The 16,492-nt window shown below is 42.1% G+C and overlaps 1 protein-coding gene across 2 annotated transcripts in view; it reads left to right on the plus strand.

Moving 5' to 3' along the window:
* arid3a (AT-rich interactive domain 3A) overlaps nt 1-16,492 on the plus strand; it is a 38,621-nt gene that overhangs the window by 18,406 nt on the left and 3,723 nt on the right. For both annotated transcript variants that reach the window (XM_069702348.1, XM_069702349.1), the window contains exons 4-5: nt 13,964-14,036; nt 15,745-15,928. In XM_069702348.1, coding sequence (XP_069558449.1) covers nt 13,964-14,036; nt 15,745-15,928 — 257 coding nt within the window. The remainder of the gene's footprint in view (nt 1-13,963; nt 14,037-15,744; nt 15,929-16,492) is intronic.

Raw genomic sequence — 16,492 nt, forward strand, 5'->3', positions numbered from 1 at the left:
AGCAGCGGCTCTTGACCCAGCCCAGGGTAAAACTAACCTCAGGGATGAAAGAGAATACACTGTATACAAAAACTGCAAAGGTTGTGTTCAGGCTTCGTCGGCTCAAAACATCTACAATACGAGTTTAATAGACCAGTAGAATAAGTCTTAAGACAGGGATCCAGTGAAATAAAATAGTTCACACCCGTCTGTGTCCTCGGTGCAATGAAGTGGAGGAAAGACGCACACTAACCCGGATCTCAGTTGGGGTTTGCCTTTAGGCCGTGTGTGGCTAAGCTATATCAGCAAAGCCCAGCCTGCATTCCTGGTGGATCACCCTGCCACCGTCTTCCTCTCGCCTCGCTCTCATCTGAAAGGTCAGACTAAATCAGGCCAAGGGGTGCTGTCTTGGTCAGATGTCGATTCCGCTGTGGTTTTAATTGAATTAATTAAACTATCAAGGCGCCTCTCCATCAGTGTCAGATATAAAATTATGCCAACGTTGTTGGGTTTTATTTGTGTATGAAACTGACTTGTGAGTCCGGTGGAGTTATTTCAGTGAAACCCCCTTCCATATTGCATGACAACCTCCCCACCCCCATAAATCTGATCCTCAAACTATCCCTATCGGTTTCATCAGGCATTTTTATTTCTAGGAGAGCGTTGGCCCCCCTTTTTAAGTTGCAAGCAGCCTATAGCCAATAGGCTTGCACACATCTGTTCCTATCAGCCACCAGTAAAATTCTGGAAAGGTTTGGCCGTGTTTATTCAGGCACCCAACTCATATTTAAATGTTGAACAAGTGTAAAGTAGTGACTTCAGTTTGACAGAATGAATACTGTCCTAGTTTTATGTGGCGTGGATTGTTTTTCTGAAAAGTCGGGTTGCGCTTGGGAGTTTTTAAATTTTCTTACCTTTTAGCAGAAAAGAGAGTGATACCTCTCAAATCGACTATCTGTGTGGTGAGATTAATAGATTTCCACCAGTACATGGCAAAAAATATATATATATATTTTTTAAACTGCTTCAAAGTGTAGAAGAAGCTGTCTCAATTTGAGTTGTGGAATAGATAATAACTCATTGCAGCTGTGGTAGCCTACTTCTTAATTGTATCAAATTGTAAAAAGGTTGAATGCAAAGTAATTCAGTGGTAATAAGCTTTACTTCATGTCGTCTCCATCTTCATACAAACTAAGAAGCCTACCATTTTACCCTAGCTACGTTAGCTATTCGTGCTAGCTGGGCAGCTTGTTTTTCAAACATACTTGTGTGACAGATGGAAGGAATGAGAAACAAAAAATTGAAAACCTATGTATTTGTATTGACTTACATTTTTGAGGCTACCTAATTTCACTGATCTTTGTCTTCTTTTTTTTTTTTTTATTTGCTCTTAAAGACAAGTTATTTACTTCAGCTCTTTGTCCGCAAAATATTTGTGAATGTACAATTCGAACCAATAATTATATTCTTGTTTTGTCTCTTCAGTGCTGTGGTATTCATATAGCTATAACTCGGCTGCCCTGCCTCTATTATAAACAATATCTTCCTCAGGCCAGAACTGGTCCAGAGGCCACGCAGAGCCTTTGAAGTCTCCTCTCCTGTGTCTCTGTCTGCTTTAAACACCAGCAGCTGGGCAGATGGAGCCCACATGGACAGTAAAGTAGGGATGTCTTTAAAAATTCATGGCACTCACCATGATCGGGGTGAATGGAGGGGATTTCGCATTAAACATTAAATGACACACACACACACACACACACACACACACACACACACACACACACACGCGCGCGCACACACATTAGTCGGGGGAGGGGCTGTGAGTCACTACAGGAAGTGCGGCTTGAACGAGAGCCAATTGGGAGTGACACTTATTGGGATTGCCCATCAGGTTTGTGCTGATACAGCTGTTTCATAAGTGCTCATTGGGTTTATATTCCACTGCAGAGAACCTTTTTGATCTGTGCTGTAGCATTGTATGAAGAGGTTTTCTTTTCATTTTATAGGAACTTGAAAGGCAAAACTGACTGCTGTGAAAAGTATTTCAAATTTCGAAATGTTCTTCGTCACTGTTTTTGCATCTCCGCTCACATGACACATTGTTAATAGTTTTATGAAGAAGTGCAGTGAAATAGTACTTAAAACTCAGCTTATTGCACTTCCTGGATCCCCAAATCCGCTGGTCTTTTTACTGTTAATGAATAACTGATTATCTGACTGTGTCTTTGCACGGTTTGATCAATATTTTACACACTATTGACCTTTTAAAATCTATTTGTTTGGATTTAAACCATTATTATTTAAGAATACAGTAATTCCAGAGCACCAAAGTATCTTGAATTTTTATAAATCGGTGAATTGCAACCCCTAGTCCGATACTGAGCAGAGTCTGTAACCCCCCGCAGACTCATTATAACTCTAGTCTGCAAAGGTTGGATAAATCAGCGCAGCAAAGTTTTCATTTAATTAGTTTTGGTACGCTTGGAGAAGCCTCTGTGTGCAGAGATCTGTGTGTAACAAATCGACAGCGCAAGGTCAATGGGTCCTGTTCATGTCATGAAAACAAAAGGCAACAAGAAAGCCGAGGCAGCCCTGTTAAAGTCTCCCTGTCGAGAGGAAGAGGGCCGGCACAGGAGGGGAAAGGGTAGGTATGACTGAGGGGAACAGGAAAAAGTCAGTCAGTTAGCGCTGTGCTCTTGAACCACTGCCAAGTGGAGCTTGTAGTAAATGCTCATTTTGACTGCAGAGCATTTGAATCGTGTCCAACTCCTAGCGTGCTGCATGGAGCTGATGTCAGAAACAGTCCAGCCATTGGGATTCTGAAAACTGGCAGGCACTCAATACAGAGGAGGAGAGGGGGCTGGAGCAGGAATGTAAACAAAGATTGTGTAAAGGCTGAGGCAAGCTCTTTCATCCTGTCTTTTTCTTCGGCTGTTTGATGGAGATTATTCATTTTATTTTAAAATTCAAAAGGACAGGTTCCCTGATTACGCGTATGATTACTCCCTCAAGCCTCCTCATGACTTTTAAGCCTTATGAGGAAATGATTCATGTAAGCTGGGAAACTCAAACAAATGCCTCACATTCTTCATTGGCTTTGCCACCATTATGTTGGAATCTATTTTCTGATCTCTCCCTTTTTCCTTTCTAAAGGAACAATACCATACCATCTCATTCTTTTTCTTTTTGTCCCTGTATAGGGAACCTTGTGTCTCAGTGTAAGTGGAGACATCGAAAAACGCGCTGAATGGTTCGAGCTGTCAGCAAACAAAACCCTAAGTGACATGTTTTCATACAGGGACCCAGTGGCAGGCATTCATTGAAACAAAAGCAGTGCATTTAGCGCTTTTGCCATCAGATCCCTCCGAAAAGGTAGTGCGTGTTGAAAGCTTTCATTCTTGGAAGAATCAATTATGAAATAGGTCAAACGTAGATAAGGATACTTAGCCGCACATTTTCAAGGTCTGAGTTGCTCTTTGTCCCGCTGTGAAATAAAACTGGACTGGTAAGCGGTGGAAAAATAGACCTGCATGTTTTGAAATGTGCGGTCAATAGGTTAGACCTGCAGAAAAGCGTGGCACCCTTCTCTACCACTGTATCATAAAAGGCTTTGTTAGTGCTTGGATCCATGATGTCCCATTTGGCCCTGGTGACAGCACTTGAGCTGCCCTGTATGTCTGTACGAGATGAGCCAACCTTGATTCTGATTGTGTGGGCACGGCAGGAAGTCGTGTTTGCTCACACCACAGACTCAAATGATCATTCTTGATTGACAGTTTACACCAAACTGCTAATGGACCTTTTTCACTGCTGATATTTTCACGTCATAGACAGAAGCACAAAGATAACATTTAGATGTAATTCCAGAGTTCTGGTGTGGTGCACGCTAATATGCTTAAATGGGAATTGAGCCAACACGAGTGTTATTATTACTCATGTTTTACCTGAGTGTTAATGCGTGACAGTGTTAACAATGTTTCTGCTCTTGCACAAACAGGATGTATTCTGTATAATCATGCTTGTGCTGGCTAACAAACATGGATGTCCAGTGTGTGTGTGTTTTAAATTCTTCCAAAAGTCAGATCCGTAAATATTTACAGTGGAAGAAAGAGCTGCTCCATGCAGGGTACAACCTCAGGGGTTGCTCCGGCCCATCCACATATTGACAGCATCTCTGATGAGACCCATGGACAGCTATCTTGCTCTCCGTGGCGCTGGGTGGGCCCGATATGTTTTTGTTTTTAAGGCCACCGTTGTTAACCATTAAACCTGTTGCCCTGGTCATCCATCACTCTGATTGACGGTGCAAGCATCCAATCACGTGTCTTCGCCTCTTCACAACAAGGTGCTCCACACTGAGGAGCAGCAGCGTGGCCGGAGGTTCATTTGTAGTCCTCACAGGCCAGCTTAAGGATCTTCTTTGTCTTGTTTGTATACAAGCACGGTTATAAACCCTCCTCTAAAGCTTCAGCTACCCTCCTATCTCTGTCTTCATCTCCCTGGCTTCAGACGCAAACGTTATCACGGCATCGGGTCTGGTGCTGAAGAAATGCCTCCAGTTCTCACACAGACTGTGGTTAGATGATTATGTAGGTCAGCCTTTCTGTCATTTTTAGGGAAAGGCGGACTTACAGATACACATTTTATATGAAGATACCTCACAGAGAAATAACACCGGAAACCACCAAATGACTGACACTGTGTGTGGTACGAGTTATTTAGCTGCCTCCTTTCGTCGTGTCATTTTATGATCTTAAATTGGTGCTACACCCATATCCCCTCCTTCTCCCTTCTCCGTCTGTTCAGCGTTGCCTTACACAGTTTGGGCATCCATCATCGAGATACTACTCATTAGCTGTGCGGTAAGAACAGATTGCTCACAGCTAGATATGTCAGACTCTCGAGGGCCCTGGGAAAGCTGACCGCTATTTCTGATTCTTATCCAGATCTCTAAGCCGTGGCAGCTGACCCGACGATAGCTGGCAGGAACCGAGTGTGCATGTAATAGTGGGTTAGTGCTCATTCTGGTTTAATGTTCCGTCTCCATCAACTGGTTCTCACCTTTTTCTCATATTAGCAGGGGGATACTGTGGATCCAGTTCTATCCAGCAAATGCTGAGCACAAAAATCCTTTGGAAGACTGAGACCTCACTCACAACCTCTCACCATAAAGAAACAATGTCCTCTGTGATCATTGAATTTCTGGCACGTCTTTGAATGCCTTGAGGTGTTTGCCAGCACAAAGAAAGTTATGTCACCTGGAAATAAAAGGGAAACCTCTTGTTTATGGCAAAATAGAATTTACATGGTGATGTGTTTCACTCTCATAATATCTCTGCTCAGACCAGGATAGAGTTAAAGTTTGTAGATCATAAACCTGATTTGTTTGAGGCATGGAAAATATTACAAAAGTTCCTGAAGTCTTTAAATCAAGCCCATGTATTATTAACAAATTGTAGCCGAAGGGTAGTTATGAATCACCTCTGCTTGGTACGCTGCCGCAGTCGACTCATTCAAACGTGGTTCAACTTGCGTGTCACTCTCAGTCTCTTTTTCCCAACTTGCTTATCATTTCTGTCATTTGCAGGGTGAATGTGACAGTTGCAGATAATGCGACATCAGTTACAGTCGGTGTGGTTTGTGTCGGCAGGCTGCTGGCTCCTCATCCTCGATCGATGGAGCTGAATTTACGAGGTCAGCCGGTCAGTCAGGATTATGATGTTTGATCCCGGTTGTCAATAAAACACTGTTCAGGGCATCGGCAGTCGGACAGCTCTATTGTTGCTGTTAATCGTGTTCTGGTGGGGGAGGAGCAGGGAGGAGCAGGGAGGAGAGCAGAGAGCACAAAGATGGATTCATTGAAGATGTCACTTTCTGGAGACGTGTTGGTGCAGTTTCTGTCACGCTGCTGTCAACTGTCACCTGACTGGATTAAGTTGTTTCCCAGATGACTATAAAACTCACATGGAAGCAACGTAATATCAGACCAAATGGTGGTGGTTCGTTTCCACTGCATTTAAACTGTTCAGCACAAATGCATAACATTATTATTATTTGCATGGTCTTTGCAAGGAAAACTACTTATTGTTACCCTGATGGATTTCGGCAGTCGGCCGTGCTAAACAGGATCCGGGATCTATACTGTCAATCATGTGTCCTCATCTCTAGAAAAAAAAGCTTGATCGAAGTAGGGTGTGATGTTTGTTAGGTTATTTGTCTGACTGTCTTGTGGCCTCAATACATCTTGGTCCACTGTGAGTGTTAAATAGACATCTTTCTTACTCAATTTAGATTTCTCCCTGTATCACTGACTATCACTGACCTCAGTGTTATATGTCTTTTTCAGTTCGATGCAATTCAAATTTGTTAAATGCAAAGCACATAGCAAATAGCTTCTTTCTTTGTTTTTTTAAACAAAGCTTTAATCATTCATATGTAAATAGTTGAAAAAAAAAAAAAAAAAAGTCCAACTGTCCACAGAAGCGCAAAGAAAGGAGACGTCACAGTTGTGCTCACATTTTTTATTAGCAGATGATATCTTGAGGGTGTCGTGCAAAACAGAATCCCAAACAACAAAGAAAAAGAAAAACAAGAACACTTCAGGAATCTGATTCATTTTGATTAAATGTGAAGCGGAACGAACAGATCAGAAATCAGCTGGTGTGTCATTTTCATGTTTGTTTCTCACCCATCCCTCCTCAATTTAGAGGACGACTTGATAAGAAAATGAAGACTTACTGTTCACAGTATTTGGATTAATTTTCTAAAACATTCCAGTCATTAAAAGTACTCTAATTCTGTCACGAGAGATTTAATCTCAGCAAAATCTGTAAAACGGTTACCCTAAAATATAATAGGCTCAATATAATGATCCTTAAAAGGACAAATATGGCCAGTCTGAGCCTCCTCTCGTCCTCTACTGCACCACATCATGTGTTTTGTAAATCAGGTTTGAATGTCACAGTGTCTCGTGCCTTCGATCTGAATCTCTTGACGGGGCACAAAGACATTTGGCTGCCTGAAATAGTAAGAAGATTCAGCAGTACCCTGGCTATGTTTACTTCGCTATCAACTCAGTTTATGACCTGCCTGTGATGGCGGTAATCGGATAATCTCTTCAATAGTCCGAGTATTTCCTTCATTACAGTAAAACTGACTTACGGGCTTGCATGTAAGTCCAATCTGGGAAATTTCGTCTGTATACAGAAGAAACTTAGTTTTTACTGAGGTCACACTTTCTTGAACTCACAGCTGATAAACCACATTTATAAACCAGGAATCAAGTTAGCCTTAACCCTCTTCTGGTAGCCACTGTGGATTTCTGTTCACTGCAGCTAACAAAACAAAACATCTAATGGTGTTAAAACAGCTGGAAATAAACTGATACTGGAAGTAGTTGTTAGTTTCAGCCCTATTCTCATGCTATTGGGATATTAAAATATCCTCCGGCTTTACAAAATAGTGAAAACACACACCTATAAGTAAACAGTTGAAGGATGAGAGTAAATAAGAACCAACCAATCAAGTGTTCAGTGTCCCCCCACCCCTCATTCATATTCATTATATGATAATCGCATGTCAGTTAGTGAGAAGTAAGTCGGAGTTGGGCACTTCATAAATCACCCGTCACTTAGTGTTACGTAATTTACTGAAACAAAGGTGGAGCATTGCATCGTGTGTAATGTATTGAATATGCAGCAACGTACCGTATTCTCATTGCGAGAAAACATTGTGAAGCGATCCCGTCCTGCTGGTTGGGTTTGCTTTGGTGCGTTAATGACACTTGTAAAGGGGCTTTGGTGTGGAACAATGCCATGTTTGAATGTGGCTGATCATGTGTTTGTGTGTCCCCCCTCAACTCTCTATTCCCCACTGTCATGTGTGTGTGTGTGTGTGTGTGTGTGTGTGTGTGTGTGTGTGTGTGTGTGTGTGTGTGTGTGTGTGTGTGTTAAAATTAACCAAAGGACCTGGGTTTATATGATGTGAAACTGCTCATTCAGTATTGGGTTAAAGGGGAATTATTTTCAGTGTAATCCTGGTTGTCTATAGATACAGACAAAACATTTCCACTAAATATATGCCTTAGCGTTGTCCGTCTGTGGGCTTCTGAACAGCCTAATCACATTCAAGGTGGGTTCGTAAGCCTCTGTAGTTTCCTGCAGTAACAAAATCAAACAGCCCTGTTCATCCTCACCGGCTCCTTGACGTAATATAATAACAATAAAAGGTCAATTCAACCCTCCGTGCCCACAATGCATCACACAATCAGTGTTTAAAAAAGAAAAACAAGTATAAATAGCCTAAAGAAAGAGTTGAGCCCTCCCACCATGTCTGACTTGTTGCACATGTGACTGCTGTGTGGAAATTGAGTCAAAAGCCCCTTTTTCACAGCCTGTTCAAGGCGGGAATGTTGCGCCATTATTCCGCCTCACCGTCCCGAATAAAAGGTACAACACAGAATGAGGGAGAGCTCATTGTTGTTGCGCCATTAAACCGCCAGTGGTAGTACTCACAGATCCGAATCCAAACGTCACACCTCTGATTGTGGAAAGCCAGCATGCTGTCTTAACCCACACACAGGGGCGCCATTATGTCTGCTTGGTTTGGTTACGTGTGAAAAATAAAACACGACAACTTGATGGGTGTTCTTTGCAGCAATATTAGTGAATCTGTGTTTAAGATAGGTGAAAGAACTAAATTAAGTGCAGCTGAAATATGCGGTAAGTTAAGACAGTGTATGTCGTAAAGTTTGCAGTTTTATAAATGTTTTTGTGAGACATTTTTATTTGGAAGATTAACAATAAAACAGACCGAGACAATAATGAAGAGTCATCCGGTCCTGAAATACCTTGCGAGCATGAATTTGGGCTTAAAGAGTGAAAGCAGAGTTTCAGGCATTACTTTATTTCTTTTTTCCTTTGAGCTTGTGTATGTTTACAAGTGCATACAAGTTTGTGTGTGTGTGTCAGACTTACCTCAAGGTGAACAAGGTAATTGGCAGTTGTAAGGGAACATGTAGTCGATACCCCAGTCTTCTCTCAGTTTTGGTTTTCAATTGCAAAGCCTCTATTATGTGCTATGTGACACTTGTGTGCCAGCACAACTGACTGCCATTTTCATTAACAGTTTCGAGCTGCCCCACCCCCAACTCCCAAACACACACACACACACACACACACACACACACACACACACACACACAAAACATCCACTCTGTGTCTACAGCGTTCTCCTCCACCACCACCACCACCACCACTTTGTCGGCTGCTCTTTGGTTCCTGATTATTTGCAGTATAAAACCACTTTGTTTTTTGTGTCTAAGGCCTGTTTATAATTTATCTGCAGACAGGCTGTCGCTGACCTACATACAGCCGGGGTGGAAAACTATCACACAACAGTCAAACATTAAATACCTGTTCACCTGGGTTTATGAAGTCTGATATCGTCATACTTAAGCACTTAACCAGACAGCATTTGGTTAACTTTCCACTGTCACCTTTTGCCCCGACAACAACACTCAACAGATTTAGTGATAATTGTAAGTTTACTACTACAAATAGATCTATTCCAACTCATCACACAATTTTATAATTTATGATACTTGTTTTGAAGAGCTTAAAAACCTTCTGGTGTTTTGTGAAGTAAAGTTTAAAAGAACAGAAAAATAAATCACGTTCTAGTAAGCGCTGCAGTTTTAAGTTATTTTGCTCCACAGGATTTGGACAAGGGGCGTGAACCCTGCGTTACCAGTTGGCCCAGTTTCGAGTGGTTTATCTAGTTCCTTGGTGTTTATCTGAGTAGCATAGCTTTAATCCAGGAGGGGCCCCTACCCCAGCACACATACTATAGAAGTGGAAACCTATATAAGCCTAAAACAACCACACCCTCCTCAGCCTGATAAAGTCTGCATGTAAGGGGGAGGGTGCATGGTAGTGGCAGGGGTGGGGGAGGTGGTCATAATGTACACAAGGGTTGTATACATGGAGCTAAGAAAGGACAAGACGCAAACAGAGCGAGAAGGAAGCTGATAGAAGTCGGGGGACAAATGGAAAGACGATAAAGTGGAGTGAAAAACAGATGCAACAGAGGCAGGGTTGGTTCTAGATTGGATCAGATGCGGGCGCTTTGCTGTGATTGTTTTTTACGTTGTGAGGCGACAGACAATTTAACGCACTTTGTGCGTAAAAGTGTCAAACAAGACACTCTTGTCCACCCAGTATTAAACAAAAGAAGTCAAAGATGGTCAAACCTGACAAAGTTTGACTCTTTTATTGAAGGAGTGGATGAGAAAGTAAACATGATTCATGATATAATTTTGTCTGTCTATAAAGCAGCTGATTCATTAGTTTTCTTGTTTAAAAAAAATCATCGCTGAAAATAAATGCTGCTGTCTCATAATTGTCTTATAGTATATTAAATGTCTATTAACCCTATTAATGCACTTAGTTGCCTGCAGTTTTCTTTTAGGTAGGCACATAGACCTGCGGTAACCATTCATGTTCGAATCAGGAGTGTAAAATCAAAACTACCCGTCAGCAGCAAAGCAGTTTCACAAACAATACAGCTGCCGCGAGACCTTCTGAATGCCCAGAGTGTCATCAGTTGCCTGATAGTGAAACAACCAATCACAGCAGAGTAGCGCTTCCGTACGGCTGATCCGGGGGTCCCACCAACCCAGAGGCAGTGGTCTTGCCGTTTGGACAGGGTCCTGATTGGCTGCCTTCTGTCAATCAGGTGTCCCCATCTAATGATGTCACCTCTGCAGTAGCTGCTCAGGACTAAAACACCAGACCCGCAACTGTTTGCATCTGTTTCTCTCCACAATGGAGCTCCATTAACAACCGCAGGTTGACGTGTTTAAAATGACGTATTGTATGAGGAGTGATGTGGAAATGTGCAGCAGCTGGACAAACACAGTGTAGTGCAGTTTTTCTTACATTTTCATAAATCGTTTGATTTTCCTAGCAAGAATAGTTCTTTACCTGCTGCAGCCTCATCAGCTTGTTAAAGCACCAGTTTATGTTTGACTTCACTCCCAGCCTTTCTGCCAATATAGTGCTAACATAGATTATCTACCCTCATGACCATTTTGTCATAAATACTGTGCTTCCAGCAGTTCTTTTTACAGCTGTTCACCTGAGCACATTTAGATGGATGAGCATTCAGCACTGTGATTGTTGCATGAATCCTGCTATGAGCTGCGAGTTACAGTAAAATCTGACACACACACGTGATTTAAAGTATAAAAAGGACTTCAACGATTTGATTAAACCTTCATCATTAATTTATTATTGCTCTTTATTATAATCTTATTCCAGTTACAGTAGTTCAAACATGATATTGAAAAGCCAGTTTCTTATTTGAAGGGTCAGCTGTTAGGATTAGTTAAAGAGTATTGGAGCTCCTGTGAACATAATCAATGACTCGTGCACACCAATAGTCCATATAATGACACAGTGACTTATATTTGGCTATATAGGTTAAAAATTGTACTGCTCATAGAAACCAGGACAAATTATTATCCTTGAAAAAACTTAAATATGCTGAGTCGCATTACTTGATAATGTGATCACTGGATCTTGGATATTCACAGGCAAACGTCAAGAATAGAAATATATGTGTCAAATGTTCGCTGATACAAATCAGGATAGTGAGCCCACGTCTGTTAACGGAGAACACCGAATGACACCTGAAACTGGATATGCATTAGTAAGACTTCTTATGCTTTACTATTTATATATTACACTTCATTAACACAGTTCACACTTCTCTGTAAACTGTCAGTTCCTCCAGTCGTTTCAGGGTGAAAGTGAACAGTGAAAGTAACCAGCCCGCTGCCTCTCGACACCAAAACTCTGCAGATAGACATCTTTTAAACGGCCGTGAAGGAACAATCATCTCACGAAAAACTCCGCTGAAGCCCTCCCCATTTTTTTTGTTTTTGTTTTTTTTTGTTATGTATTGTGTACATAAAAGAATCCTACCATTTATTTTAGAGATTTCCGGGATCCTGCTACGTTGAGGAGTGGAGGCAGTGGTGACCTGAGTGCTCCCACCACACCACCAGGGAAATATTTATTGGTCTGATTAGGGCAGAGAGAGCGAGAGAGGCATAGAGAGCAAATAAAGCAACACGAGGGGGATGGGAGCCGGGGAGGGGGTAATTTCTAAGATTTATGGCGCGGCACTTCACGAAATGCATGCATCCTGTAATTAAAACTCCCCCTTGCTTCCAGCAGGCGGTACATTAGCTGGCATCCCCCACCGCAGCATCCACCTCAAACCTCTTCACCCCGAGAGCCCCCGCCCCTCTGCTCTCCCACTGCCAACGAGATAATGAGATCCTATGGCAGCTTGGCGTCACTAATGATGGCTGAATGCCACAGTGAAGGACAGTCTGTTAGTGGTAGCGGCCCACTTCTGTCGCCACCGTGTGACGAGCCCATCATTTGTGTTTTCTCTGAGCGGGTGCCGAAAGAAAAAGCCGACATTTTTCACAACCAAACTGCAGTTTCTGGTCGCTAAAGGCCTTTTGCTCACTTTCAGTGTTAATACGGTGGCAGAGTAGCTTCGCAGTTAGTTGGTTAGTAAGACTGAATCAGATTCAGTGTGCAAACGACGGGCTATTTTCTATCACTGGACTCCTCGAATGGGTTTTAACACTTAGGAGTGTTAATTGAAAATTTGATGTCATGGAAACACGGCTTACGGGATAACAATGAAAAGTCTTCATATTACAGTAAACTGAATATTACCAGCTTTTGTATATCGGAGTGCAACTATCGATTATATTTCCTTAATATCTGAATCATTTGGTTAACTGCTCGCTGGATGAAACAATGGAAAATAATGGGGAAAAAGGTCGTCACAATTTTTCTAATTCACTCTTATGGTGTTTTTATTTAGTCTGTGAGACACTGTAAGCATGTGTATCCAGTGGTATACATTTTATCTGGTTTGTGGTACTGATAACATCCCTGTCTCCTTATTCCTTTTTTTGTGACGTTAGAGTTATTGGTTGTATTTTCAAAACTCCGAACAGATGCAGTTTAATATCGCACAAAAACAAAAAAGATATTCCTCCTGCTTGCTATTTGCATCCGTTTTGTGCCGAGTTGAGTGATTTGCTGATGTGATATCAAGCGCTCTACACTGGAGTGTGTCGCATGACGGTAAGTAGTGGCTTTGTTGCTGGCTGTGGGCTGTTATGATTGCTGTGTAGTAACAATACGCTGCATTGGTTCTGTTTTCGGTGGTTTTGTTTGGTAGTGCTTAGTTGTACATTGTGTTTCACAGCCTTCTATTTTCAATAACACGTTATGAAACTGCATGACCTCACTAAGGCACTGTTTGATGTGCAGTTTTTGATACTCTTATGTTTGATATAGGCTTGTTGATAGACGTGTGAACCCAACTGAAGATCCTGAAACTGAACTGCTGCTTGCTCACATACGAGGAAGTAAATGTTGGCAATAAGTGTGAATAGAAAGACACGATTTCATTCTCGCACTGGCAAACTAGGCTGAAAAAAAACAACCACAAGCTCAATGGCCTCACTGTACTCCCCTGAGTGGGCGCCTCACTTTTACTGCTAACTTTCACTGAACTTTCCGGAGCCCCGGGCCCCGCTAGCAGCTGGACCCACATCAGGTTCTCATCAAACCTTCACCGCTCCACAGCGTTCCTCTATTTTTCTCTCCGTCATCTTTTCTTATGATCAGAAGCTGAATGACCAGATTTTGTTTTGTTTAGAAAATGTAGTGATCTTACTCTCGCGCGTTGCGGCACTGGTTGTCGCAGCAACAGCGAGATTATTTTCAATTCGGTGGTCGATGCATCTTTGTGTATTGATATTTGATGTTGTGATAGCAGAACACCCTGGTCTCAGTATTACTATGTTGTTTTTACAAATGTTTGTTGCTCCCTGATTTATACAAAAGATTCCTGCAAATTCATCTTGTCTCCCTCCTCTTCCTCTCCACAGCTGTATGAACTGGATGGAGACCCAAAGAGAAAGGAGTTCCTGGATGACCTCTTCAGCTTCATGCAAAAAAGAGGTATGTCACTGCGCATGTTTTTGAGACCCTAAACACTGCCGCAGTGTATCACATTCGATCGCACTCATTAAAGTGCACCCTATCCATTCAAATTCTTACCGTGCTCTATTATATCTCCGCTCTTTATCTTCAGCCTGTGTCATAGGCAGCTCCGAATAGTTGGATAAAGAGAGGATGATCACCCACCCCCATCTCTCTCTGACATATGACACAGCACCATCTACTCATCTTTCACTCACATGGGTGGGGTCTTTATTCATTTCAGAGATGATTACTTTATGGTCACACAACCCCTCGTCGTTCCCAGGCTATAACGAGAAGGTACACGTTGTATCAATGCCCGGGGATGGATTGGTTTACCTTCCCATCCTCATGGCCGTGCCAACATTTATAATACCCCCCCTCCCCCCCACGCTACGCATTTCTCTCATCTAGAAACTTCATTGGAAATTGTGGATTGTTTGTATTTGCTCATGTTGGGTACACAAAAGCCAAACTGATCAGCCGGGAGCCAAACTGGCTATTCAAGAGGATTCATCTCTGGAAGCGTTGCTGGTTTCACGGCTTGCCTCCCGGCTGATCTAATCAGATCAGCGAGCCAACGGCCAGCATGGGAGACAGCAGACATGTGCTCACAACTGAAAAAGCAGTACTAGATGTTTACAGTGTCAGAGCCACTGCTATTGGGTGGGTCTGCCAAGTCTTCTCTGAATATCTGAGAGCGCCATCTGTAGGCCACACTGATAAGTGACCTTAATATGAAAAATAAGGACGTTGAAGGTGGGACTCTGCTTTATTGTTTAGTGCTTTATTTAGAATCACGTATTGTTGCGATATGATGATAAACAGATTAATAAAGGCTTTGAGTATCCTTGCTGGGACAAATCAGTACATTGATCATCAATACAAACATTATATTATTGTGTATCATAAATCATTTGCACTCGTGTTCTCCAGTTTAAGACCAGAAAACAGCCAAATGCTCATTTGTGTTAGTCAAACACTCTAAATATTTTCCTCTACTGACCAAAATTATTAAAGTTTCATGAAGAAAAGTTAAAATAGCCATCAGATGTACTATGTATTATTATCCAGAAGTTTTCAGCTCTCTCTTCCTCAATTGAAAGGTTTCTTTCAACAACCCATAAATGAGTTTAAATGAGTCAAATCTCTGAATTTTGATCAATTCTTCCACTGAAGGTCACACTAGTTTCCTTTTTGCCATGTGTGCTTTCTCAAACTTTACCATTCTCCAACTTTTTTTGTCCATTGGAAGACAAAGACAGTTTTCTTGGTGTGAACGAAGCAACTGCATCAGCCTTGTTTCGGATGATGTTGAATGTCATTACATGTCAGCACCATCAATCTGATCCGCTGTGGTTCGTTGATAAAAAAATAGTTAAATCAGCTTGTTGTTCATTTTTAAGAGTAAACGACATGGTGGCCTGAAGTGCGCTCTTTTCTTAAAATGTCAAAAACTAAAGAAACGAGCAGGAAATGGTTCAAGAACAGTTGAATATCTGATGTCACGAGTGCGACAGTGTACAGCCATTTAATTGTTGGAGAGATATAACACCTGTTGTGTGTATTGTATTTTTTTTGTCTCTTGACCTGTCCCCTGTGTGTGTGTGTGTGTGTGTGTGTGTGTGTGTGTGTGTGTGTGTGTGTGTGTGTGTGTGTGTGTGTGTGTGTGTGTGTGTTGTTACAGGAACTCCGGTGAATCGTATTCCCATCATGGCCAAGCAGGTCCTGGATCTGTACATGCTCTACAGGCTGGTGACCGAGAAGGGCGGCCTGGTGGAGGTCATCAACAAGAAACTGTGGAGGGAGATCACCAAAGGACTCAACTTGCCTACCTCAATCACCAGTGCAGCCTTCACCCTCCGGACACAGTCAGTACACACACACAACACACACACACACACACACACACACACACACACACACACACACACACACACACACACACACACACACACACACACACACACACACACACACACACACACACACACACACACCGACCGTCATGATCACACCCTCTGTTGCTTTGGTTTGGTTTGAATTATAGATACAATATTTCTTTGTTAGATTCTTGTTTTTAGTTTGTTTGCATCCGCACTGGTTGCTATTACAAAAGCTACATGGAACTTGTTCATTGGACAGATCCGGTAACCATAGTGATCAACACAATTCAAGTTTTTATAGCTGAAGGTAGCTCTAATGCTTTTGTTCTCTGTGTGGGACAATGTGTGGCACTGCTGGCTATCAAATGTCTACAACCATCTTGTTTTACAGAACAACCCTTATGTGTCGAAATCATTTCTTTCATTGGTTCAGATCGCAGGACGTTCTCCCTCCTAGTTAGCTTAAGATCAGACCTCTTCTTCATTTCTTCTTCATCTCTTCTTACAGGAAGGAGGTTTACAATTTGTATACGTTTTTGATATTTTCAG

The sequence above is a fragment of the Brachyistius frenatus genome, unplaced genomic scaffold (assembly GCF_029030835.1).
Source record: "Brachyistius frenatus isolate BFR_SWC_R1_liver_20210118 unplaced genomic scaffold, ASM2903083v1 Contig_41, whole genome shotgun sequence".
NCBI classification, from domain to species: Eukaryota; Metazoa; Chordata; class Actinopteri; family Embiotocidae; genus Brachyistius; species Brachyistius frenatus.